At 46.7% G+C, this 27,149-nt stretch overlaps 1 protein-coding gene across 10 annotated transcripts in view; it reads right to left on the reverse strand.

The window, feature by feature from the left end:
* Positions 1-27,149, reverse strand: part of Zdhhc3 (zinc finger DHHC-type palmitoyltransferase 3) — a 48,336-nt gene that overhangs the window by 14,399 nt on the left and 6,788 nt on the right. For 6 of the 10 annotated variants that reach the window (NM_001413578.1, XM_039081314.1, XM_039081311.1 and 3 more), the window contains 4 exon segments: positions 18,432-18,761; positions 7,470-7,594; positions 3,012-3,108; positions 2,324-2,405 (listed from right to left, as the gene is read on the reverse strand). In NM_001413578.1, the coding sequence (NP_001400507.1) occupies positions 2,324-2,405; positions 3,012-3,108; positions 7,470-7,594; positions 18,432-18,737 (610 nt within the window). In that variant the 5' untranslated portion in view covers positions 18,738-18,761. 10 annotated transcript variants of the gene reach the window in all.

A 27,149-nucleotide genomic window follows, 5' to 3' on the forward strand; every position in this document is an offset into this window, starting at 1 on the left:
TCAGAAGTCCAAAGTCCTGGCCTGGTCAGATCTTTCCTGGAGAGGTATTCCCCACCCCCAAACTGACTCCAGCTCAGCCACCCCAGGCTTCCTTTGGGTCCCAGGTGAGAGACAAGGGTAGGTCCAGGAGTGCCTGGTGGTTGGGGACTTGATAGGGGACTATTTGCCAAGAAGTGGCCTGCCCAGTGAATGGAAATGCTCCTTCTTGCCAGGGACATCTATGTAACTGAGACTGTCAGTCTCTCATTGGAGATTTTACTATTCACGTTCATGGTTGGGCTGGCTCTAGGCATCTGCTTACCCTTCCACTGTAAAGCAGTGATGTGTGACTACGAATATGGTTTCTGAGCAGTGAACAAAGCCTAACTCAAACACACAGCAGTCTAAGGCTCTGAGGGAGATAGTGTTTGAACAGGGAAGAAAAACTGGGCCACGCATGTGACATGCTTGGCCTAGCATCAGCTCTGGTGATGTGGTGAAGGCCTCTCAGTTTGGCTTGTAGGGGTCGGTATGCTTCCTCTGCTGGGGAGGCTGCATGGATCTTGACTGTCTAGGGAGGGGATGTGGGAAAGAGCAGGAATGAGACCAACACTGTGTGTGTTAGGGAGGCTGGCAAGGAGCATCTCATCTGACATGCCCTCCTCTTTATCTGCTTCTCTGGACTTAGACCTCCACATGAATTTTCTTTTTCTTTTATTTTTATGTGTATGGGATTCTGCTTCCGTGTGTATATCTACCACTTGTAAGCCTGATGCCTGTGTCATAGCCACTGGAACTAGTAAATTCTCCTCTTGATGCCTAGCTGGGCAAAACTTGGTCTTAGCAGCCCACCAACCAGAGGAGCTGGGCAGTGAATGATAACAGGCAAGGTTACCTGGTTGGCCCTGGTGGTGAAGAGTGCTGGGAAGAAGCAGGGCTCTAAGTCTGACAGACATGAGTAAGGGATAAGAGCCTGACCATAAGCTCCAACTATGATTGCCCTCATAAAGGATGCCTGCCTTTGCCATCCCTTCCATGTGGAATTGGGCTTACCCCTGTCTCTCCTACTAAATCTACTTTAGGTTCCAGGGAGCCATTCAACCAATCTTGGAATGGTACCTGGCTGCAGATTCTGGGCAAGAGGCTTGGTTATCCTGAGACTTACTTCCCCTTCAGTACAGGGATATGGCTAAGAAGTGATACTAGAGCATCTATACACCTCGTGTCAGCTGTGTGTTATGTGATGTGCAGTGTGTTTTGTGTGTGTGTTCACTTACAAGAGGGAGGTCATATCCTTGTCAGTTGCCCTGTTGCTAGGGGCAGAGCCCAAGAGGCTCTCATATTTCCCAGCTCCTAGTGAGCTCTAACAGCCCTGTCAGCACTACCACAAAACAGAGACAGTCAGTCACTTCTGTGGCAGTCTGGGCTATGCGATCATTGTCCACAGTTAACCTGACACAGGACGGAGGTTTGTGATGATAAAATTACCTCATTGGACATTCTATATCAAGTTGCCAAGGCCACACCAGAATTGACCTGGATTGCCAGGCCCTAGCCAAATACATGTATGTACTTAAGAAACTGGTTGTACTTCTGCAGATGGTATCCTGCTTGTCCCTGCCTTGCCCTCCTCTCAGAACTGGAAAGGGGTTCCCTGCTCAGGACATCTGCCTCACAGACTCTGAGTGTGAAAGTTCTAGCCCTGCATGTGGCTGCTTATTATTTTTTGCTTTCCTGCCTGTTTCTCTCTGTTTTAAATCTTCACATTTAAATGTAATACTTGTGAATCAGGGAGGCATGGTCTATGATCTTAATCTAAGTTAGTATTAACAAGACAAGCAATCTGAAAAAAAAAAAAAAAACTACTACCTAGGCAAAAAGCTAGAAATGGATCTCTGGGAGGTTGGGTTGAATGACATTACAGTGCCCTGTTTAGAGCTGGGGTATTGCTTGTGGGAGGAGAGCTTGCCTAGTGAAGCCTGGGTTCCACCCCTAGCGGTGAAGAGTAAAACAAGTGCTTTACAGACCAAGACTCAAAGATCTCTCCTGCTGCCCTCAGGATCCTGGCCTCTGCTGACTTGGGGCCTGTTCTCTCTAGGGACATACTTAGTTTGATCCTGTCCAACTCAGTAAGTTGCCTGTCTAAACTGAAGGGTCTATTTCTTGTTATTTAAAAAAAAAAAAGAAAAAGATTAGTGCCTCTTAGGGCCTGATCAGTCTGTAGGTTTTCAGAAGATGAAGTAAAATGAGTCTGGGCCTAGTACTGCAAAGGGAACAGGCCCCCCAGGCCACTCAGGTCCTATACCATCTCTACAGCAGGAAGAGAAACCCTGGCAATACTTACTTGTCCAGTCTTCTTCAAAGCAATGCAGGAAGTGGAATCCCACCATGATGAGGGCGTGCAAGGAAATGAGAGCTATGTACATCTGAAACGGGAAAGCAGTGCTGAGCCATTGTTGGGAGAGTCTCCTAACTATGCAGCCTCCTTGAGCAGCTACTCAGAACATGTTCTACATGAATATTCTGCTAGGCAGAGGCCAGAAAGGTACCTGTGACTCCTTCAGTCCACAGACCCTCCATTTCTTGTTTTGAGTAGGATGATATCAGCTGTTCTCTGGCAACCAGAACAGATGCACAGCCTAAACACAGGCATGACTCAGGCTGTCTGGGGCACATAAATTCTGTTGCTGCTTCTAACTTAAAAGGCCAGAGTGCCAACTATTCTCCATCTACCTGAAGCTCAGAGTTTGAGGCCACCAGCAACACTGCCTTCTTTAGTTATATGGGCCTAGTGCTTGAGTGGTACCCAGAACATAGCACTTGCCTCCAGCTAGTCAAATCAAATCAGCTTTCTACACGCACAGAAAGTGAAGGACATCTGTTGACCCAGAGAGATCCTGAGTGAGAAGGCAGAGAGCCATACAGAAGGCAGTATTCTCAACAACAATGAAAACTGCTAAGAGTGCTGAGATTTTCCAAAGAACTAATGAGTCCCCCTGCCTCATGGAGGCAGAGTTCAGTTGCTGACTTACTGTGAACAGGACAAAGTACTTCTGGTTGTTCTCGCCGACACAGTTGTTGACCCAAGGACAGTGGTGGTCCATCTTGCGAATGCACCGCTTACAAACACTGAAATGACCCATAATTCAGAACTTCAGCAGGGGTAATCATCATACAGTTTGAAAACAACCACTACACAAGTAAGAAAGCAGCAGGTGCTGGGTGACCCAGAGGGAAACACTAGAATTGTGGCTTCAGCTCTACACCTCTGGGCACCAGTAATAGCTGTCCTGAGTTTATGCTGCAAGAAGACTGGATTGCAGAGTCAGGACCTCCAGTGTCAAGTCATTCCCCACGAGGAGTCAGAAGCATTTGCTTCCAAGACATTTGCACACATTAACAGGCCAGAACTGACCCAGGTAAGAGGCTATTCTGAAGCCTCATGAAGCTTAGAAATTGGGTTTCCTGAGAAGGCCACGTGAGAGGAGTTTGGGAAATGTTGCTGTGGGACAGGATATGGGAAAGAGCTGGCAGAAGTTCCAGGATTTCTACCAAACACTAGCAGAACTGGAATATACTTTTTCAAGCTGTAGGAACTGAAGTAGCTTGGAACAGCAGACTTGGGTCTGCTGGGCTACCTTACTCAAGCTGGTGGGTTCCTGTCAGTTTGACTCAGACGAGCAGAGGCTTCATACTGCTCTGCACCCTTTCTCTTCCCTATCACTCCAAAGGCCTCATCTCATGACACAGACATGCTACCAACAGGCACTGCTCGGAAGTGCTAGCCTGGTTCCATCATCTTCAGGAGCAGGAGGGCAAGGCAAGAAAAGGAGGTCCAACATGGATGCAGAAGGAAACAGTCAGGCCCAGCAACTATATACCATTGGTCGTCTGCTCTCTGTCTCTTCTGTTACCAGCTCTAAAAATATACACGAACACGTGTGAATTATGTACATGATAAATTGATTAACACTTTGCTTTTTCAAGAAAAGGTTTTTCTGTGTAACCTGGTTGTCTTAGAACTTGCTCTGTAGACCAGGCTGGTCTAGAAGTCAGAGATCCACCTGCCTTTGTCTCCTAAGTGCTGAGATTAAAGGTGTGCGTCATCATGCCTGACTCTCCCACACACAATTTTAAAGTGGGCAAGTAGTACCGAGTGGTCAGTTCATTGTGTACCATGCCTCTGCTCCTCATGGACGGAATCATCACATCCTATTTATTTTATGGGCATGCAATCCAATGCAGTGAGCTCTAGAGTACTTCATCCCTACTCGCTTGAGGCAGTGAGCTCTAGGGTCCTTCATCCCTACTCGCTTGAGTAGCCACTCCTTGCCTAGGCTCCTAAGTAGATCCTCTTCCACCCTACCTATTTCTAGGGTGGCTTTCAAGTACATGCTCGAGTCAGTGAGAGGTCCATTGTAGAGAAACACCAAGTGTTGTCTGGCTCTGTGGGCAATGGAGATTTTAAACAAGCTCTCATAGCAAAGCCAACTTTCACACTCTGAAAAAAAAACAGGTATTTCCAGGAAGCTGGGTTTCACAAGAAGCTAAGGTGTGCTGGGCAACCAGGTTAGACAAATACATGCTTGAGGGAGCAGGGAAAGTGATTATAGCTCTTGAGGGTGGCATAGGTGGGTGTTTTCCTGTTTTCAAGGACATGAAGTGCCAAAGCCGTAGTTCTCTTCTCCTTGGGCTAGACAGCTTCATGCAGGGCAGGCAGGGTTCTAGGGCACAAGGCTATAAGGACTGAGGGAGAAGCAACAGTCACTGGACACAGCAGATGTTCTATATGGAGGTCTTTTCTGGTGCTGGGCCTTCTAGATTTCTCTCATTCCTCCTATCTTTTATAACACTGATTTAAAAACTGATACTTCTTTCTACCACTTCCTTGACACATTTCAGGCCCCAGATCTCAGGAGACAGTGACAATCTCTTTGGCTTATATACATGAACAGGCCCACTCTTGGGTTGTGCTCCGTCTCCAGGAGGCATAAAGAACAATCTTTGGTGTGTAGCCTTTAAGCATCTAGCAAAAGTTCTCTTAACCACCTGGGTGCTGGGTCAGCATTAGACACATAACCATGTCCCACAGGAGCATTTACCTCATTGTCCTGCTGCACAAATATGCCTGTTCTGACTCTGTGGAGGGACTCTGGACTTAGCCTGGCTGGGTCTGAGTGGGAAGGCTAGAGCTCACACAGTAAGGAACAGCCAGAGAAAATGGGTGGCACCCCAAGAGAGCAGAGGAGAGACAGAGGGAGCCATGCTTTCACACAGGACTTCATTACACACCTCACTGACAAAACTGTAGGCAAGGTAACGAAATCCATACTCTAGCTTAAACCAGGTCTGAAGAGACAGTGCAGCAAGGAAAGAATGGAACAGGGATCCAAGGGCAGATCTCCATTTTGTGTCTGGATGAAGAAACAGGCCCTCCAAATCAGCCTACACCATCATCCTGTTATTCAGGTGAATACCAGGTCACATGACGATGTATTTGGTGACTGTGAGGACTGGAAAACTAAGCAACTAGAGTCTGTCAGGGTTCTAGGAAGCTGATGAGGGCTCCGCTTCAGTGTGTGTGTGTGTGTGTGTGTGTGTGTGTGTGTGTGTGTGTGTAGTTATAGGGAACATTCGATGTTCAGTCCAGTCAAGGCCAGGCTTTGTCTCCCCTGGGAACTTATCATATAAGTCCAAGGCCTTAGCTCTACAACAGCATAAACCTGTAAGGGATTCCACATGGTCTCTGGTCCTCACAAATGGGAGGACTCCAACAGAATGAAAGCAGGAGGCTGGGTCTCTCAAGGGGCTAAGGTGTGCTGGGCGACCAGATTAGACAAATATATGCTTGAGGGAACAGGGAACCCTGGGGTTATAGGGCTTCTGCTAGAGGGGAAAGGCCTGCCTATAGAGGGGCTGGAAGGCATACTCTAGATCAGTGGGTCTCAACCCTTTGAAGGATTATAGTTATGAAGTAGCAATAAAAATAATGTTATGGGCTGGAGAGATGGCTCAGTGGTTAAGAGCACCCGACTACACTTCCAGAGGTCCTGAGTTCAATTCCCAGCAACCACATGATGGCTCACAACCATCTGTAAAGAGATCCGATGCCCTCTTCTGGTGTATCTGAAGACAGCTACAGTGTACTTATATGTAATAAATGAATAAATCTTTAAAAAAAATAATTTTATGTGTGGGGTCACCACAACATGAGGAACTGTATTAATAAAGAGTCACAGCATTACCAAAGTTGAGAACCACTGCTCTGGATGGAATGTTTTATGTTTGGCTATAATCCCCACCAGAGCAGATAAGAATGGAGACAATATCAACCTCTATACAGAAAGAGGTACAGGTATGAACCTCTATCTGAGAATAAGTCTAACACACACACACACACACACACACACACACACACACACACACACACACACACACACACCTCTAACCAGAAGCATGTAGTAGCCTCTGAGCTTTAATAGACAATCAACACCCCCAATATGTGTTATATTCTGAATAGCCTGGGCCACCATACACCACAAAACAGCAGCTGTCAGTGCACATTTTCTCAGGAAGACATGGGCAATTCAGTACGCTTACAAGGTTATTCTGAATCAGTAGTTCTCGCCTTGCTCAAACTGTTTACTGGCACTTGGATGCCCACTTTGAATCCCTTTGGAGAGGAGATGAAGAGCTGATGGTAGCTGTAGTAAAGAAAGTACCAGGTGCTGGGAATAGGATAGGGAAAGAGAAAAGCACCACTGTGGTAGCGTGCAAGCTGTTTCCATAAAGTTAACTCTCTGGTTCCTGGCCTAGCCTTCGTACTTCTAACCACCTCTGCATGGTTTCGGTTGCTCGCTGCTGGTCATTCATAGCTATTTACATTCAGTCCTCACAACGAGGAAGGGACTTGGCCTGAGAACTGCACTGGATTTTAAAACACTAACTGCTTCAGCTTCAAGTCAGGCCTCCAGGGTGGCAGATGAGTAACAAATGCCATCTCAGAGCATCACCCATCCAACAGTCTCTTATCTCTAGGAGTGGCCATGAAGATAGAAATGCTGTGAAGGTAACAAAGGGCACTCTAGGTCATTCACAGACCCCTTGTAAGGAGAAAATGCAATTTCCAGCTCCAAGTCTTCTCATCAGAGAGACCCAAAGAACCTTGATGATATGAAGGGAACTCCCAGCACAGCTCTGAGGGAAAACGGGCTTCTCTTTAAGAGCTGTGCTGTCACAAGCTCTGCAAGTGTTGCTTCAAGGAAGGTCTGAGCGGTGCTCTGTCTCGAGTACTACACACTCACAGATTGGCCAAAGCGTCGAGATATCAGGAGATTGGGCGTCTCTCAATCTCACAGATGCTGAAAAAGGTGTCATCAGGCATCCCCTGCCCACTCAGATGCCTGGTCCATCCTAGTGGCCACTCCTTGCCTGGGTGGGACACTCGGAAGTCCCAGTGCTGGCCTGGTGCTGTGGAAAGTCCACGGTACCTGCAGTGGTGTGCCCGGTCGGGCTTGATGCTGCAGCACTTGGGACACTTGTACACCACCTGCCCAGGCTTCAGCTGAAGGCTCTCGATGAACTCTTTAGTGGCATTTCCTTTGGGCACTGCCCCCTAAGAGAATAGGAAAGGCATCAGGGTCAGTTGTCACTCGACAGTGGAGGCAATTATGTCAAAGCCCCACACACATGGGCTCTGTGTTCCAGATCACACAGGCCACACTGACCTTGGGATTGATGTTTTGCTTTCATTTGTCAGCACTGTTTTTGTTGATCTGATCTTCCCCACCTGGGAGCATCATGGTAGCAGTTGGGCTCATTGACTCTTCAGAGCACTGCCTTTGGGAAGGACCACTGCTGAGAGGCACATCCCACAGCTCACCTCTTCCATGCCAAAACACGCTTCCTGGCATTCAGTGGGTTCTGCTGTGCTTTACTTTTTACCTGAGGATGGGTACTCTGTATTCAGTAACAGGTGCCTCTGGTGTCTGACATGTTACTCACCCTGGAAATACAACACTTGGTAGTCTGGGTGTAGAGTCTGTTTGGACTCTGTATACATCAGAAGGACACAGACAGAACACCAACTTGTGCAGGGTCTCAATAGCCAGTGCCACCAAGTACCTACCTGAAGCTAAGCCCTGTGCTCACCATTTGTCACTATGGACTTGGTCTCCAGGATTTGTGTTGTTTCCTCCCATGTGTCTACCTTGCCTCCCCGACAGGTGCTGCAGTATGTATGCTGTAGAAATTACTGGATTAAGAGACCAGAGGAAGTAGCAGCCAATAACTAATGACCAGGGGACAGAAGTTTTAAGACACTGGTATCTAAGGCACTGAGAAATGGAGGGCATGCTCCAGGTAGAGCTGTGGGACAAAAGTGACTGCAGAGCTCATGCCAGGCCACAGACTGTGGGGTGTGGGGGGAAGCTTAGGCCCCTGTGCTTTGTGAGCCAGAAAAGAAGATGGACAGAGTGACTACTGGTACCTCACTATGGACACAGCAGAAGTAGAAGGGAAACTCAGGTATGGTTTCTATAAAGCATGTAGAGCAGAACTGAGACTGTGGGTGAGGTGGTGAGAGGAGAGAAGGAGGTGAACGTTCATCTTGCCTGCCACAGCAGAGTAAAAGAGGGGCAGCTGACCCCAGAAAAGGTGTCCATCAGGATGGCTTGAAACACAGATCAGGAAAAAAGGAGCAATTAGTGGCACAGCACAGGGACACTAACTAGGTCTCCTTTACGTCTAAATCCCACCCTTGACAGTGGTGTGGCTATAACAAGTGCCATCACTGTGCCTTTGCTTCCTAATAAGTGACCCACTTATCCAATGCTGGGATTTACAGCACGCAGGAAGCTTATGGGAGGTGCTTGGATGGTGTTTTCCACAGTTGAGTACTCAGGATTCGATCATCCAGAGTAGGAGTCCAGCAGTGCACCAACACTGAAGTCAGGAGGCTCTACAATACACCACTTAAGTAGCACCGCTGTGCAAAGCCAGCAGGGAGCAAAGCCTGTTGTGCACCTGTGCAGCAACAACAACTATAATAGGATCCAGAGAGAGCGTGTGGGGACTGGAGGCTTCACACAGAGCACCACCTCCCCCACCCTGACTAAGTCTGACAAACTGGAACAGGCCATCGAGGCGGAAGGAATGAGAGCTGGTTGTTAGGATCTATCCTGTGGAAGAATTTTAGGAAGGGAAGAACTTAAGAAATACAAAGATGCATGCAAGTTGCGGTTTGCTTTTGCAACCGAGAAGATGCCTCACAGGGAACAGACTCCAGCTAAAGTGACTGCAAACATTGGCCAAATAACAGTTCTCCTGCACTGGAGAGAGGTGATGATGGAGCTGTGGAGCGCACAGATGCAGATGCAGTGAGGCAGGCCAGGAAAGTACCTGAAGTACCAGTCCCCAGAATTTCCTTTAGACCTTAGAGAGCCCACACAGGGCTGTCCCCTTTATACAGGTGGCCAGAGTCTCACATACTATTCTCATTATCTTAGCCAGCTGGTGACTGGAGCCTTCCTCAAAGTGTGCCTCCAACTGCACTAACCTCCCACAAGACCAGTTCCTATCAGACCAAGGTCCCAGCTGTCCAGCCACCTGAGCCTGTGATCAAGGTGCCTTGAGGCTTCCAGCTGGGTCCCCTCCCCACCCCCACAAGTGCCTTGAGGCTTCCAGCTGGGGCCCTCCCCACCCCCACAAGCTTGGCTCTTCCACACTTGTCTGCTTTAATCTCAGGACAATTGTGAAAAGTGTTACTGCCTCATGCAGAGCATTTCTGGTTTTTCACTGAATGCAGTCCTCCACTGGTGCAGGGCATGGGTGGGAAAGTCTGCTGAGACCTGCCCTCAGCCCTCTTTATCCACGACATGGGAAGGTCCTGAAGCCTGAGACTGCCGAGGCCTACGTATCCAAACACACTGAGTTGTCCTCTCATTTACAAACCTATAAGTACTTGTTTATAGTTTTTAGGAAAAGAAAATATAGAGATAAGAAAAGGGAAAAGGAAAAACCTGGTTTGATCACCCAAGAGAAGTATTATTACCTACATTGTGAAGCACTTTACAAGTCTTTTCTCTTGATACACGGTAGGCTATAAACACTTAAAACCATATTAGCCCCAACTCAAAGCAAGATAAAACATGGCTAACTCAGTCCACAAAAGCATGGAGAAGCTGCTGGAGGTTTCCTGTGCTGGGCATGGCATAGCACTCTACCCTCCTGGCTGCCACATATCCAGGCTAGAAGTCTAGTGGCAACCTTCAGGTCTTCTCAGTCTGCTACACCACACCCTTCATCTCCTCTGCTAAGTCTACTTCCACCTAAAGCTGCCCTCAGCCACCCCCAGTCTTCTTCACACCAGTGTCACAGGCTTTCCCGGCCCTACTAGCCGCCGATTATGTCTAGGGTAAACACTCTAAATTGCAAATGCTCATATGATTTTTGTCAAAAAAGCCCTCACTAGCTCCCTGGTGACTATGGACCAGAGTCTGAACTCCTGGACCAGGTTCAAAAGCCACACCTGACCCTGGCTCCAATCTAGTGCTGGGTTTCTCCCAACACAATGCTGTGGGATGTGTGTGTGTGTGTGTGTGTGTGTGTGTGTGTGTGTGTGTATGTGTGTGTGTACATATATGCTGGGGCTTTTGAAAAGGCACCACACACATCTCAAACTTCTCTTTTGTCCCCAGAACAACAAGTTAGCACCATCTAAAGCTCTGTAGGAGGTTTGGCAGGAAGCATTCCAAGTCCTCTGTACACATTTCAAAACCACTGTCTTCTTCCTGAGAGCCTGAACTTGGGGAACTGCCCACAGCAGGACCCTACAAGCAACTTCTTTGACTCCCACAGTATACACTGGCATTCTCAGACACAGTGTAAAATTACATACCGCATCTCCAACATGACTGTAAATTCCTGAGAAGACAGAGTTGTCTTTCAACCTATAGCCTAGCAAATTGCTCAGAGCCTGGCATTAGGCCTGCATTCAATACACCTGAGCCAAGTAATAATAATGCTACAGCAGACATTTATTAAGTGCTTATAAAGTACAGGCACAGTTCCAAATGTTTTGTGACTGAAAGCACAATAAATCTATGGGTGGGCAGAGACTATGTGATCCCTCGTTTTATAGCAGAAGTGAGTAGAGCAAAGTCAGACAACTCCCAGGACAGTGTACCAAGGAGAGGCAGATTGAAGATCCAGGTTCAGGTGACAGACAAGGCACAGACATGTTTATCATGTAGTTTTACTAAGAGATTTAGACTGATAAAAGCATTTGTTTATTGTTTTGATGCTATCTATCACACTCTATTGCCAATGACTGTATTAACAGGACATAAGAAAATTAAAAATAAGGCTTGTTTCAATCATGTCTAGAATAGAGCATACAAGAAACTCCCAACAAGACACTGAATTTAAAAAAGGAAAAGCAGCAGCAGCACCAGGAGGAGGAGGAAAAGCGGAAGAGAAAGATGAGGAAGAGGAAGAAGAGGAGAAGGGTGTGGTGGGTCTCTGAATTCAAAGCCAGCCTGATCTACACAGCCAGTTTCAGGCCTGCCAGGGCTACATGTTGAGATCATATTACAAGAAAGAAAAAAAAAAGGAAATGGAGCTGGAAGGATGGCTCAGTGGTTAAAAACACTTGCTGCTTTTGCAGAAGACCTGAGTTCAGTACCCACATGAGGTGGCTCACACATCTATGTCCAGGGGGAATCCAGTATCCAGTATCTCTCCACATGCACCAGCACAAATGTGTACATACATACTCCACTTACACATACATACACATAATTGAAAATAATAAATACATCTGAAAAGAAAGAATATTCATCACTGATTCTTTCAAATGACATCAAGGACTTGGCATCGCTGTCCACTTGCAGCAAGAGAAAGAGAGGTACTGTTATCTCAAGGCTGGTGTCAACATTGTGAACCTGTCCCTCTCACAGCTAGCACCCCCAGGAGATGGTGGCCACTGTCTGTATAAAAAGGTTGGAGGTAGGTGACCCAGATAGGATTTTTTCCCTCTCTAGAGCATGGGGGGGAGGCTCGTTCAGAGGCAGGTGTGAAGAGAGCCTGTAAACCTCACACTGACCCTGGATGGCCCTAGCCAGCTAAGGGAACACATCAGGATAACTTCTCCATAAGGAAACACCAGGTAAATTAAATTGAGCCCCAGTGTTTCTATTGATGATGTGCAGTGAAGACTACAGTGTTCTCAGACAGTCACAGAAACTGGTGTTCTCTAGAGGGGTTCACAGGGACTTGAAGTGGGGCACTGGCAGGCAGATTCATACCACTCCTTTCTTCAGTTCTCAGATTTGAAATAACTTATGGGGTTAATAAATAGCCAGGCCTAAGGAAAGGAGAGGCAGCAGTGAGCTGACCACACAGAGTCAGTCACGCAATCGTGGCAAATGTGCAATGTGTGGCTTTAAACTTCCTGGCAGTAGGAACTGTGCCTCAGTTTTCTGGGAAAGCACTGCCAAAGAATGCAGAACCAGAATGTATCTGTAGCTAGGAAGGGAGAGATGGAGAAAGCAAAGCGGTGAGGGGTGAGGGGCAGGAAGGGCTCCAAGACAGGACGAGTTCTCAAGTCCAGGCTATCTTCAAGGGTGCCTCCTCTAGAAACCAGAGGCATTTGGGCAGCCTCTTCATGTAACTGCTTGTACCCAGGACCTGCTTGGGCCTGCTCACACACACACCACTTCCGTCAGAGAGGATGCTGCTGTGCACATTCTACTTTGTAACTCGCTGGGTCTGATAACACCCAGCTCAGGATAGACACTTCAGGCTCCATAGTAACTTGGTGGTCCACTGCAAATGTTTAGTTTCCATTATGGCAGGCCAAGAGCTGATTCTCAAAGGGAGAATACGTTGTCTGTATATGATGGTAGAGCCTTGCTCCCCAAATCTCAAAGATTTCTTCTGTGACTCACCTATAGGGGCCTGCTAAAGGTTCCAGACAACATTCCTATCTGTTATTGCCATTTCAATTACCATTGGCTCTGCTAGATCACATGGCCCGAGTGCTGGAGCAGCTTGCGCAGTAGCCTGACTCAGTTGAAGAGCCTTTTCCAGGCCCCACTCAAAGTTAGCAGCTTTCCAAGTCACTTGGTATATGGGCCTGAGTAACACAACCAAGTGTGCTGTCTCCAGAATCAAATAGACCCACCAAGTGCTGTGCTTCTTTCTTGCTGGTGGGAGGAACCAGATACAATAGATTACCCTTTACCCTAGGATAAATATCTCTATGTGCCCCAAACCACTGGATTCCAAAAGAGAAGGCCTAGAAGGCCCCTGAATTTTGGCTGGATTTACTTCCTATCCTCTGATGTTCTTATGTGTTACTAACAAGTTCTAAGTAGTTGCTACCCTCTTCTCATGTGGTCCAATCAGCATGTCGTCAATATTTTGAACCAGTGTGCTCTGTCCTGTGGAAGAGACAGATGATCAAGCTCCACTTGAGCTAAGTTGTAACACAGGGATGGAAACTTAAGACTGTAAGGGCAGACTAGACTGCTGCATCGCTGGTCTTGCCAACTGAAAGCAAACTGCTTCTGGTGGTCCCTACAGACAAGTACTGAGAAGAAGGAGTGTGCTAAATCAAGAGCTGCAGACCAATATCAGATGTACTAATTGGCTCAAGTAAGGGCATCACAGCCACTGCAATGGACTTACTGCTTGATTAAGTTCGTGACAGTCAACTGTCATTCTCCATAATCTATCGATTGCACAGGCAAAACAGGAGAGTTAAAGGAAATGTGGTGGGAACCACCACTCCTGTATGTTTCATGTCCTTGATGGTGGCACTAATTTCTGCACTTCCTCCAGGGATTCAGTATTGGTTTTGGTTTACTATTTTCCCTTGTTGAGACAACTCCAATGGCTTCCATTTGTCCTTTTCAATCATAATAGCCTTCATCCTACAAGTTAGAGAAACAATGTGGGAATTCCACCAACTTTAGTATATCTATCCCAATGATGTATTCTGCAGCTGGGGAAATAACCACAGGATGAGTTCATGTGACATCATACCAGATTTCCAGAACATAGGAAAGTGCCGTGGGCGAGAGTACAAAGTCAAAGTAGGTAAGAACAGCACCCACTGAGACTAACCCCCAGCAGAGCCTGTTCTCACCACAGACGGCCGGCCCAGAGGCTGAGTGAGGTGTTCGTGTGCCTTTTGGTCCAGCTGACCCCTCTCTGTCTCTCTCTCACTCTCTTGTTGATAGACCTTCCTCATCTCCAATTTCGAATGGCACCATTTCTGTGTTCCTCACACTTGGGAGTAAGTTCTCTCTTCCCCTTGCTGTATAACTCAACTATGGCTGTGCTAGAGTCCACAACTAACTGCTGATGGCTCAGAAAGCCATCACAGCTGAACTGTTCTTGTGCTCCATCTGGAATGACAAGATCCAGCTGAAAGTGGTATGGTAACTGTCTATTGGGAGACCATGATACCTTTTCTCCTGTTTCCCTTTCTCTTTTCTCCCTGCCTTTCTCAGTGCTAACCAAAAAGACATATAATGCAAATATTATTTATAACCTCAAGGTGTAAGCTGTTCTCCCAAAATTATAGACAGTAAGAATTCCTGATATATAAGACATCTCTTATCCACTGGAAATTTCCCTAGAACACACAGTGATTCCAAGCTAGAAACAGATTCCACTTGCTGAAGAACCAGGAGCCTCTAGTTGATCTGTGTTTGGCCTGAGATCTGGACTCCTGGCTCTGTGGCACCTTGCTGGCGACCGCCTTGTATAGCTTCACTTCACTCTTTTACATACAAGTCTGCATATGTCATCATGTGCTTCTGGCAGAGGCATGAAGGTCCTATAATGGGGCTTATCCACAGGACATGCTTTGCCATGTTTCTCTCATTAATGGTAGTTATTTGACAGAGTCTGTGTTTACATCTATGGGTAGTTACTTGGTGATCAGGACTGTGGCTCTTATCTACTGTGGTGTTTAATTTTAAGTGCCACAGTCTAGAATTACCTGGAAGAGAGTCTCAATGTGGTCTATATCTGGCTGACCTTTGAGCATGTCTCAGGGGTAGGGGGAGATGACTGTTTCAGTTACATTAACTGATGTGGGAAGACCTAGCACAAAGAAGGCAGCATCACTACCTGGGTTTGGGTCTTGCACTCAACAAGCACAAGCAAGCATGCATTCATTTATTGCTTCTGATTTTGACTATGCATGGATACTTCAAGAATCTACTGCATTCTTTCCTGCATGATAGACTGTAACCTGAACTGTGAGCTGAAAGAAAATTCCCCAAGTTGCTTTGGTTAGAGAATTTTATTACAACAATAGGAAAGAAACCTAAAATTGCTACCTAGGATTGGAAGCTGATCAAGGTGAAATCCAGGTTCTGCTGCAAGGGCTCCTGCAGAAGTCCCTACAGTAAGCAGGAGAGCACAGTTTGTAAGAACAGTGCCAAGTGCCAGCAGACTCTTCTGGTAGTGCCCAGCCCCCATCTCACATGCCTTCTACACAATGAGTCCATCTTCCGCCATCCAATCCTGACTGGCTTTGCTCACCTAACACCTCTGCTTGCACCTAATATACAGCAGTTTGACCACAGAGAAGCTTGGTTTGGTCTCCTAAATCTACTCCTTTACTAGCCTTTCTCATGCAACAAGTGGCACCAGCATCCACAACTGTTCCTGGTCAGACTCAAGGTTTTCTTTGTGACCAATCTCCATTTGTCAGTTTTTCTCGGACCTGGTTGAATTTGAGGGCTCCAGGAGCATTTTCAAGTGTATTAATACCTAGAGCCTGGCCCCTCCAATGACTAGAATAGAACCTCTAAGGGCAAGGGGCAAGCACCTCCAAGGATTATTTTTACTGTGTAGCCAGACTTAAGAATTGGTGGCTTAGCCAGGAGTGGTGGTGAATGCCTTTAATCCCAGCACTCAGGAGGCAGAGACAGGCAGATCTCTATGAGGTCTACAAAGAGAGTTCCAGGACTTATACAGAGAAATCCTGTCAGTTCTGTCTTGAAACAACAACAAAACCAGGAGCTTAAAATAAGCTCCAAATTCATCAGCTTCTGTCCTCTCAGCTTGATCCAAGCTAGTGCCATGTCGTCTCTAACCAGCTGGCTATGCCTTTAGTCTCTCATCCTTCTGCAAGTCCCACCTGAACCTCACTGCCAGCACAATGTCCTCATACTTGTCTCCCCAAGGTTCTGAGAAGCCTACAAGGTCTGGTTCGATCTTGCCTCTGTGGCCCATTTCAACATGTTTTAGCCTCACACACCAAGCTCAGGCCTTTGAACCTTCTTTCTCTTCTGCCTGAATCTGTCTGGAAATCTATCCATGCCCTGGCCTGCAGCTTCAGGCCATTCAGGTCAGCTCCAATGGCATGACTATGGAGAGGCCTTCTTGGATCACCCTGAGCCAGCATGGTGACTTTAAAGCCTGCTACACCCTCCCAGTGCTCTTACAGCACTTAGCAGTTCTAACATTATCAACTCATTAATCATTGGAATGTGAGGTTCCAAAGGGCAGAGGTTCCATCTACCTTATTCTCAGCTTTCCCTGCCACTTGGGAAAGAACTACTTGCCGGGCTGGCATCCAGTCAACACAGCTGTTCATCTACTTAGCAGTGCCCAGCAGGGTCTTGCACTGTTGCTATAGACATCCTTGTCCAGTGATACTCTGGCCTTGTCACTCTTTAGTTAAAAATTCTTACAGCTGGACTTAGTGGCAACACCTTTAATCCCAGTGCTTTTAGGAGGCAGAGGCAGGCAGACCTCGGAGTATGAGGCCAACCTGCTCTGTACAATGAGTTTCAGAGCTACATACTGAGACCCTGTCTCAAAAAGAAAAAAGAAAAAAGAAATTGGGGCTCTAGACTCTTTCCTCTCTTGTGTTTGTTCTTCTATAACCACAGACACTCCAAAGGTCTCCTGGCCTTCCCACCCCAACAATGAGCTGTAGGAAGGAACTACTGCCTGTTTTCTGAGGGGAAGGGTGGTGTTTGCTCCTGCCCTCAGCTCTCTACCTCTCAGCACCAACCCTGGACTGACACTTCTTCTGCTCGTCCACAGCAAACTACACTTCCTCTGCCAGGGCTGTCCTCACCTGTCTTTCCAACAGAGGCATCTTGATGGGAGAGCCAGTACTGAATTGTGAGCTGAAGAGAAGAATATAATTTCTTTCACTGTCTCTAATAGCAAGGGTATCACACAAATTCCTGAATAGACCTTTAGTTTGTTTTAACTCTTTTACATATTTTTTTTTTTTAAGGTTCTTTTTCTCGGAGCTGGGGACCGAACCCAGGGCCTTGCGCTTCCTAGGTAAGCGCTCTACCACTGAGCTAAATCCCCAGCCCCTGTTTTAACTCTTTTATACCCTTGTGTTTGAGGCACTTTCAAGAATGTGCAAGCTCTTCCCTTCCTTAGGTGGTGACTGTTCCACTCTCTAGGAGGTAACATCAACACTGGGTCACAGGCTCCAAGCAATTCTATCTGGGCCAGGCACACAGGTAACTGAGCCAGGAAACTGCCTTACCTTGGAAGGGATTAACAATCCACCTTCAAGAAAGAAACTGGCTCAGCCCTGTGGTCTGTGCTCTAGTTTTCTGAGGCTCACAGAAAGTGTGGTGGCCATTAGCCAAACTTTCTCAATTCAATGGCTATCACCCCCATATCAAAAACAGTTAATCCACAGGGAGGACTTCACCAAGTTACATGCATGGGTATTTCCCACACAGTACAATGAAAAGTCAGGAGGGCTTGAGATCAGGATATAAGGAATATTCAGTGGCCCTTGCCTTAGTTGATATATTTATCTAAGTCATTCCCTGAAAAGAATAATACTTTTACCCACAGATACTTGGATGTGTCTGTTGCAGTGCCAAACAAGCCTGGTCAGCTTTTCAGGAAAAGAGAAATCTTCCCCCCTGAAAACAAGGTGTCTCATTATGTAGCCCTGGCCGGCATCTGCCTCCCTGGGGCAAAAGATGTGTGCCACCCCCACCCAACCTTAAAAAAGGATTCTTGTGTAAGCTAAGTGGAGACTAAACCCATCCATGTCCTGAAACTGGATGTCGCATGCTGCAGCATCAAACCAGCCCAGGTCTTCACTATCCTCTGGCTTGCTTTCTGCTCTGAACATCTGGCCCAGTCTCTAAGGTTATCTGATAACATCTTCCAAACAGAGGCTGGGTTTCCCCTTGACACAGCAGGCTTATCACACACTTACAGCAGTGTGTAGACAGTGCCATTCAACCTGCTCCCATTAACTCTGATATAGGTACTGACCCTTCGTTCCTAAAGCTCCAATGAGACGCAGCTTACTTTTCCACCCAGCCCTGGTCATCTTTTTTTCACATTCCCAAGTTCAATGGGGAGCATGGTGGCTATGGCCGTACCACGGCCTGAGGGAGAGAATGTGGGTTGGTCAAAATGAGCCCAGACATACTCACGGGGTCCGTCAGCATGGCCCGGCAGTGGGAGGCCAGAGCCAAGAAGGCCAGCAGGTTGAACACAATTCCGTTGATGATACTGTATGCGTAGTCTCGGGATGGAATCAGCATGACAAAGAGGACTACAAACTCTGCATAGAGGACCAGAAACCAGGTGACAATGGCACAGGCGATGCCACAGCCATCGCGGATAAACCACATGGTTCCCACGGGGCCAGGGAAGGGAGGTGGGGCACACTTCTCTGGCTGGAGGTATTCTGGTTTCCGTTCAATGTCTCGGAAGTGATGAGTGGGGATAAGCATCATAAGCTATTCTGTCCATACTGGCATCTGAAAGGAGAGAGAGCAGAAATATGGTGTTATCTTAGCAATAAGGACACTTGACAAGTGAACCCTCCCAAAGTGAACCAAGGGCGTCTGTGCAATCCCCTCGCACAGACACGGCCTTAGCATCTCTTAAGGCTGCCCTCTCTGTCTTCACCATTCTAAAGCAAGTATGCCTTCTCTAAATCTCCACACGAAGGTGAGAATGAGGAGACCAGACAGGACTTGCCCAAAAGCAGGCAAGTCAGACATCAGTGCAGCAGCTGGAGGGGGCCTAGAGTCTAAGTCTCCCTGACTGGGAGACCACTGGGCAAATAGTCCATTAAATTAAATCTGGGAGAACTGAACTGAAATGGCTTGCTTTCTAGGTCAAGAGGCTCTGAGTTCTGCTCTCTTTGTGAGTGATGGGGCAAAGAGGTATTGGACAGTGTGTTCAAAAGTATTTCCTACCCAAGCCACTATGTCCTCACCTGTGAAGCACTGCCCCTGCCAGGGTTATAGGTACCAGAGCGAGAGGGTTTTGGGGCGGGGCTCATGTTGAACATCCTGCATAGCTCACTGGCTGTGCACAAGTATTCTCTTGGAAAGACATTCATTCTAGTGGAAAAGTGATGGGTAACCAACTTTCTTCCTAACAGTTACAACACTGACCTCTGGAGATACAATAACTATGAACTGGGAATGAATCAGAATAAAGTATAGTGAAATAAGCATGACAATGCCATCAGGAAACCATTACTTTGTATACTAACTTTAATAACAATAAATAATAATTACTAAAAAAAATTGGGTTTTGAGACAAGGTTTCTCTGTGTAGCCCTGACTGTCTTGGAACTCACTTTGTAGACCAGGTTGTTCTTAAACTCACAGAGATCCACCTGGGAACTGAAGGTGTGGGACCACCATGCTTGGTTAAATAAAAAATAAAATAAAAATAAAAAGCTTTAAACAAATAAACAACAAAAAAGGAGAGAAGTAACTAAGAATCAGTATTGCGCATACATCCACAACAGGCTAAAGGACAGAGAACAGACCTCCTCTGTTCATCTTCAGCTGCTAACTTGTTGCGACTCCAACCAGAATTCTCACTGAGAATTTGATGGCTCAGCTCATTCCTAGATATAGAAACCACGGGAAGGCACGTGTAGCACAGTGACTTAGTCTTTGGAGAGCAAGTCACTCTACATTTGAAGAAATGGCCATGGGCAATCCCAGCCCATGGTCTTTTGAAAGCTCTGGGTTTTCATGGCTTTATTACACTAACCTAAACTCTAATCCTCCTTCTTCCCCTTTAGAAGGGAGATATGGTTGGAACAGAGCAGTCATGAAAGTGGGAAGGCTAAACATAGAGTGAAATGTTGCTTAGGCTGATCATGCACAGTCCAAATTAGCATAAGATTCAAGACAGACAGGTAGCTAAGAATGTGCCACATGCAGAGTAACAAATTAGAGCACTGTCCTACAGCAGGTACACAGTGCTGGGGAACAAAGTTGCAACAAACACAGAGTAAGTAACTTTCTCTGCTGTGACCCAATGGCTCTTGGTCATCAACCAAAATTTTCTAGCTGAGCAATGCTGTGCTTGCTCTCCAGAGGAAAGTGACAGTTCATTGCTGCCTGAACAACATAAAGGCATTAAAAGATGTAGGTTCACTTTCAGAAGCACTAAGCAGGACAGTGGGAATGTCTGGGAACTGACCTGTGTCTAGCAGGTTCTAGAACCTTAAATTCTATTCAACTACAAATCAAACCCAATAAATAGCTAATATCCCACAACAGAAGAGCAACACACTCCAGGGGCGGGCTTTCTCCCATTGAGTGTGCTCCAGCAGTTACACTGAAGCTCACCTCTACAGACTGCCTCTGGTGGTTCTGCCTGCTCAAAGAGAATTGCCCAGCTAAGGTGAGGGCTGTATCAACATGCAAGCCTCCAGTACCTACTCTGAATCGTTACAGAAAAGTTGCTGAACCCAATCACCACCCACTAAGAAACAGATCATCGTGACTCAGCTTCCTCTGTGGTGTAGATGGTCAGTGACAAACACCCCACTGCCATGACTGCGCATCCCCCACTCATCTCCTCCATGCCAGTGCTCCAATTATCATATGGGCTGTAGTTGTCACAAACGGGAGACCACTAAACATAAACGCCCAGTGACACAGGTAGTTAACTTCTTCTGCCCTTCAGCAGCTGCTACTCTCAGTTGTGTATGTAGCAATGGTGTCAAGGACACTTAACATTTCTTGCACACTGTTTTACTGAGGTATAAGCCCTTCTACACAAGCAAAGTTTCCCAGGCAACTGGGATTTCTTTCTCCCCCTGTCCCCTTTTTTGAAGAGGTTGGGGAATTGAGACACTGTCTTGCTATGTAGCCTTAGCTAGCCTGAAACTCATAGCGATCCAACTGCCTCTGGTTAAAAAGCATTTACCACTATTCCTGGTTAACTGAGACTTATTTCAAAGCAGAAACACCTGTCAACCATTTGGATGATTAAATGGAAATGTCAAAATAAAATTTAAGAGAAAAGAAACAGAGAGATTGAGTGCATACTAGATGGGACTCCTTCTGCCTTAGCTCAGTAACCATTAATTTCTTCCAGAACAATTTAGTGAACCCTGGGAACATCAATGTCTTAGGGCTTCAAAGTTGCCACCAACAACCTGAGGAGGCCATTATAATTCCAGCATCTCTTTTGTGTGGCTGTCTTCTCTTCTGTAACCAAGGCCACCTCTGGGGTCTACACAGTGCTCTCTGCGTACACTGCAAGCTGGCAAGGATAGTAAAGATCTTATTAGAGGCCTCGGTAAAGGAAGGGTACTCATTAGGGATATAGGGTTTCTTCAGGTAACATGTAGCCCTGTCTCTCACTTGGCAACAAGCAGCCCCTCTCAATGCATGTGCTCACTAGTAAGCAGTGAGCTTTGTAATCCCAGAGTCAACGCTGGGAGGCCTGGTCTGCTTCTTTTCAGGTGAGAAAGCTTAGACCAAGTAGGACCATGAAGTAGGTAGACTAATATTTACGCAAGAAACCGGAATGTTCTATCTGGGACCAAACAGTGTACAGAAGGAGCTATTTTCCAGCCCTTTGTGGGGGCGGACAAGAGCCTGCTTGATGTGGGAAGATCAGGAAAAGACCCACCTGGCAAACCAGAGGCCAGTGCCATGCTACGGGTAGCCTTCCCACCCATACCCAAGTTTCACAGTTATCCCAAGAGTGCAAGCAAGGCTCCCTGGCCTTTCCAGAGTGACGGAAGTAGCTCTCTCTCTTCCATAAAGGCTCTCCCTCGAACCAACAACCTGAACTGTGGCAATCCTCCTACCTCTGCCTCAAAGGGACCCTGTAGGCTGGTCTTAGCTACGCTGTGGATTCTTTTTCCCACTCTTTATCCCTCCCCTCCCCTCCCCTCCCCTCCCCTCCCCTCCCCTCCCCTCCCCTCCCCTCCCCGGTTTTACCCCATCATTAGCAAGGAGAGAAAGAGGGATAGAGGGAATCTCTGAATCTAACTTCTTGTTTCTTCTTTGAGCACAATTTCTAACTGAATCCAACCTTCCTAACAACCAACCACTGACCTATCTCTCCTTGGGCCCTAGCATTTATATAACCTCTGAAAAGTTCCCAAAGTTCCAAATGTCACACAACCACAGAAACTATCTGCAGCTGGCAAAACCATGCCTCTGCAAGAGCATGAGGCAAATCATAGTCAGCTGCTACAGTCCAAAGCAGCCCCATACCCCCGCACATAGGAATTAAAATGAAAACATAACATTTCTGTGTTTTTAAAGAAACCAGAATTCCAGAATTCTCACCAAAGGATCCAATGTGAAAAAAGGTGTCTATGTTCTCTTCAGACTTCCAACAACAAAGGCAGATGAAGACCTTTCTTATTTGGACTGATCTTATAACTCAACAGCAACTCTGCCAAACTCCACCTCCTCTCACTTGTCCTTGCTTCCCCAGAGCCTTGTAGAGCTGAATGCTCAAGCTAAGGGAGGCCCAGGATTATCCCTTTCCCAACACCACACCTTACAGGCCAGCCATGTCTTCAGAGGAGTAGTCTCCTCCAGGGTCCTCTCCTAGCCCCTTTACCCTTCTCCTTGTCTCTCTCTATTCAACTCAACTCATCATGATCTTGAAGGAGCAGGCACTGTGTGCAAAGAACTGTACAGCACCCCCCCTGCAAACTCCCTTGGGATGTGAGGGCAGGAATGTGGGTACCACCCTGCCTTGCTTGGTTCCTCCTCTCCCATCGGGGAAGACTGGGCTCATTTGTTTTCCTAGGCTGACTTAGAAGCCCCATTTTGTTGAGCTCTGAGACCCAGCTGCATTCGTTATGTGCTCAAATCCAAAGTTTCTGAGTGAAGGAAGGTGTCAAACAGGTGACTAACAAGTAGTGCCACACAGGGTAAGCAGGATGAAAACAGCAACAAAACAAAAATCACAAAACCACATGAGCACAGAGCAAAATGAGCAGACTTGTCCATCCCAGGGTAAGGACTCATGAAGAGTGGAATGTGAGAAGTACAGACAGAGGTGAGGAGGGCCTGGACACTTGGCAGGGGGAGACTAGGCATCTAGGCTATGCACACACAAGACTGTGTTGGGTGGAGAAGGAGGAGTTGTGAGGGACCATGCAATCTTATGGCAATGCCACCTGGGCTGTTGAGAGATAAAGCAGATGAAATTGAGAAGTCCAGAAGCCAAGGAGTTCAGGAGGGCACTTAAAGAGACAACGGACTCTAGCCCTATTTTGTTGATACTAGGTTTTCTGTTTCTCTAAGTGGCTACCAATTCTTCATTGAAGGACTGAGAAAAATGATCTTTTATCTAACCTTAATTATAGCAACCTATACTTTGGGGCTGTTTTATAGCATCAAAAGGAGCTCTCCCACCATATGTTTAGTAATCACTAGGTGAAGCGAATGACTCTCACCTGATGGAAGATACTCAAGGCCCAGAGAGGCCAGGAACAAAGCCCTGGAAGCCCAGGAAGACACATAGAGGCTTAAAGTGGAGGAAGGCACTTGGGAGCTGCGGCTCCCAGTCTTTAATTGTATATGTCTGAGTCTGTGTGTAGGTATGTGCATGGACATGGACATACCTGAAGAGGCCAGAGGAGGGCATCAGATCTCCTGGAATTGGAGTTATAGGAGACGACTGTGAGACTCCTGAAATGGATGCTGGGAAACAAAGTCAGGATCTTTGGAAGAACAGCAAGCACTCTTAATGCTCCAAGCTTGCAAGAGAGAGAAGAGGAGAGAAGAGAAGAGAAGAGAAGAGAAGAGAAGAGAAGAGAAGAGAAGAGAAGAGAAGAGAAGAGAAGAGAAGAGAAGAGACGAGACGAGACGAGACGAGACGAGACGAGACGAGAGACTGACTGTAAGGAATTAGGTGAAAATGTCCTTAAAGACTTATAAGCCAAAGCCAAAATATTTGAAATTGGTACTTAAGAAACTCAAACTAAACCACCTTCTTCTGGTACAGAGCCATGTATACAGCACAGGATTCACTGTATCTGACAGCAAGCATGTCCTTCTATCACAGGCAGGCAGGCAGGCAGGCAGGCAGGCAGGCAGGCAGGCAGGCAGGCAGGCAGGCAGGCAGGCAGGCAGGCACAAAGGAACTGAATCAAGTGGAGCCTGCTGCCCAGAGCTCCTGGGGCTTGACTGCTAGCTGCTTCTTGAGGTATGTTACTCATCTGTTCACAGATGGGAAGCTCCAGGGCTCAGAACAGCTATGGAAAGGAAGGCTCCCCACTGTGACCCACTACTCAGGCTTTGCTTGATTTATGGGCAGAGTCCAGCTACCACGGTTATGGTTGAAGATCACTGGCTGCATAAGGGGTAAATTCCTATCAGTCTACTTCCTGCCCTAAGAAAAATCTGGTTGCAGTCCTTGCAACCAAAGGCATGACCATCACATAAACGCACAAATTCTCAAAATACACTGTAAGTATGTATGAAATTCTCAATGTATTAATAAAAATTCAATATTTAGGTGAAAAGAACAAAGACCCACATGCTACTATCTTCATCCCAGCCAGTACCCCTGGTCCTTTCTACTTCATCTGTTCTCAAAGGGCAAGATCCCCTCCCAAAGTCATGAAATACTTCAGATAGGTCTGATTCCGAATCCTTAGAATCCCTTTTAAATCACTGTGTGAAGATTTTGTTTCTGAAACATTACACCCACTCTAGTTCTCCCACTCACAAGTGCATTCCTTAACAGCATGAAAAAGGATTTGAGGCAGTCTAAAGTTAACAGTAGTAAAAGACAATGACCATCTAAATATACATGCAATAACAGCTATCATGATTAAACCTTTTTGGTCCCTACAAGTAGAAACTATATAGATGATTCTGTTTCATCCATTTCTGCACATCAGCAAGCTTCAGGAACTCCTAAATGGGAGGCTCTAGGTCAGTCCCAGCAAATCTAGCATCAGGATGGATGCTGTAAGGAGAGGGCCTGGCTGCTATACCCTTTAAACTCATGCTAAACATTTAATTCCTGTTTAAACTAGTTTCTGTCAGAGTTAAGTGACTCTCAGTTCCTGCAGTCACTTAAAATGTCATCTCAAACAGTCTGGCATCTTTACAAAACTTTCTTGAAATATACCTTGAGAATTAACATTAATCTCCACAGTTTAATGAGACTGTTTTTGGTATTCAACTCTTTTAGGCCATTTTAGAATCAATCATCAAAAGCATTTATTCACAAGCTGACTTCGTAGGTGAATGGCCCAGGTCCTAGGAGCTTTAGAAATGAATGGGGCTTGGAGGAAAGTAAGTAGGAGAGGTGCTCAGGGTTAGGTGTTTACCTCTTGCAGAGGCGCTGGACTCAGTTCTTAGCACCCATATCAGGCACAGATACATACTTATGCATAAATATAAGCCCATTTCTTGATGAGACTCCAAAATCCAGTAATCAACAATGAATTACTATGTTTGAAACATTTCACTAAAGTAACAGAATGAATCACTACTTTTCCACAAAGGTAAGGGTGTGGCCAGAGCCTGACAGAGCAAATTGGGCAGACAGACCTAGCTATCTTGCCTAATGGGAACTCCACAGTCAGAATCGCATCCCCCTCTGCCTACCATTGAATAAATAATAAAATAAAAGGAAAAAAGTAAACATCACATCTGTACCCCAAACCTTGTCTACATTAAAGTTCATCAAAACCCAGAAAACGGTAAGGCACACTTCTTACCCCTGCTTCACACTGACCGTCTTTCCTCTGTTTGTGAGACAAGGTCTCACGGTACTTCTCTGGCTGACTTGAATTCACTATGTGAAGACTGGCCTTGAACTCACAAGATCCACCTCTGCCCCTGCCCCTGCCCCTGCCCCTCCTCTGCCCCTGCCCCTGCCCCTGCCTCTCCTCTGCCCCTGCCCCTCCTCTGCCCCTGCCCCTGCCCCCTCCTCTGCCCCTGCCCCTCCTCTGCCCCTGCCCCTCCTCTGCCCCTGCCCCTGCCTCTGCCTCTCCTCTGCCCCTGCCCCTCCTCTGCCCTTGCCCCTGCCCCTCCTCTGCCCCTGCCCCTGCCCCTGCCTCTCCTGTGCCCCTGACCCTGCCTCTCCTCTGCATGTTAAATTCAAAGATATGCCACACTACACCCTGCCAAATGTTTCTTTCTAATGAGCTGACCATTACATTTCCAATTTTTGGAAATGGTCAACAGAGTGTCATAGAAAGACGTTTCTTTATAACCAGGCTGTCCTGGGCCTCAACACCTGCCTTCACCCAACAACAAAAAGCAAAGCAAAAAAGCAAAATGAAAAACCAATAAAGGATCCCTTCTCCAGAAGCAATTTACACGCCTCTGAAGCAAAGCCTCTGGAAGCCCACTGTGAGACTAGCTGGCTTCTTTCAAACGTGGGTCAAACTGCTCAGAGCTCAGAGATGGAGCTCAAGGAGTTGTTGGGGTGTCTATGAAATGACCTGAAATGACCAGAGAGAAGGGTAATTCATTCTCTGAGACTGGCCAACAGTACCTGTTGCAATCTGGATTGGCTGCTAGGGCCACTGCCCTGAAGTAACCCTTTATAGACAGTCTGCAATGCAGGGAAAAAAATTTTCTATTAACAACAATAATAAGTCACTGATTTAGTTACATAAGAATAGATACCAGTGGGTGAGATAACCTCAGACTAAAAAGCCCTTTGTAAACAAGTATACAATCTCACCTGACAATGAACGTCTTCTGCCTCTCAGGGTACCTTCCAAAAACCTTAATTCATGCTACATGGGAGGTCCAATGAAGGTAAGATCAGGCTAGGACTCTTCCTGATTGTTGTTTACTAACTGGCAGGCACCATGCTGCCTGCCTCATCCTCAAACCTATTCCATCTTGTAGCCACTAAGCTCTCTTTCCTTGAGAGATGAGGAAATG

The sequence above is a fragment of the Rattus norvegicus genome, chromosome 8, assembly GCF_036323735.1.
Source record: "Rattus norvegicus strain BN/NHsdMcwi chromosome 8, GRCr8, whole genome shotgun sequence".
NCBI classification, from domain to species: Eukaryota; Metazoa; Chordata; class Mammalia; order Rodentia; family Muridae; genus Rattus; species Rattus norvegicus.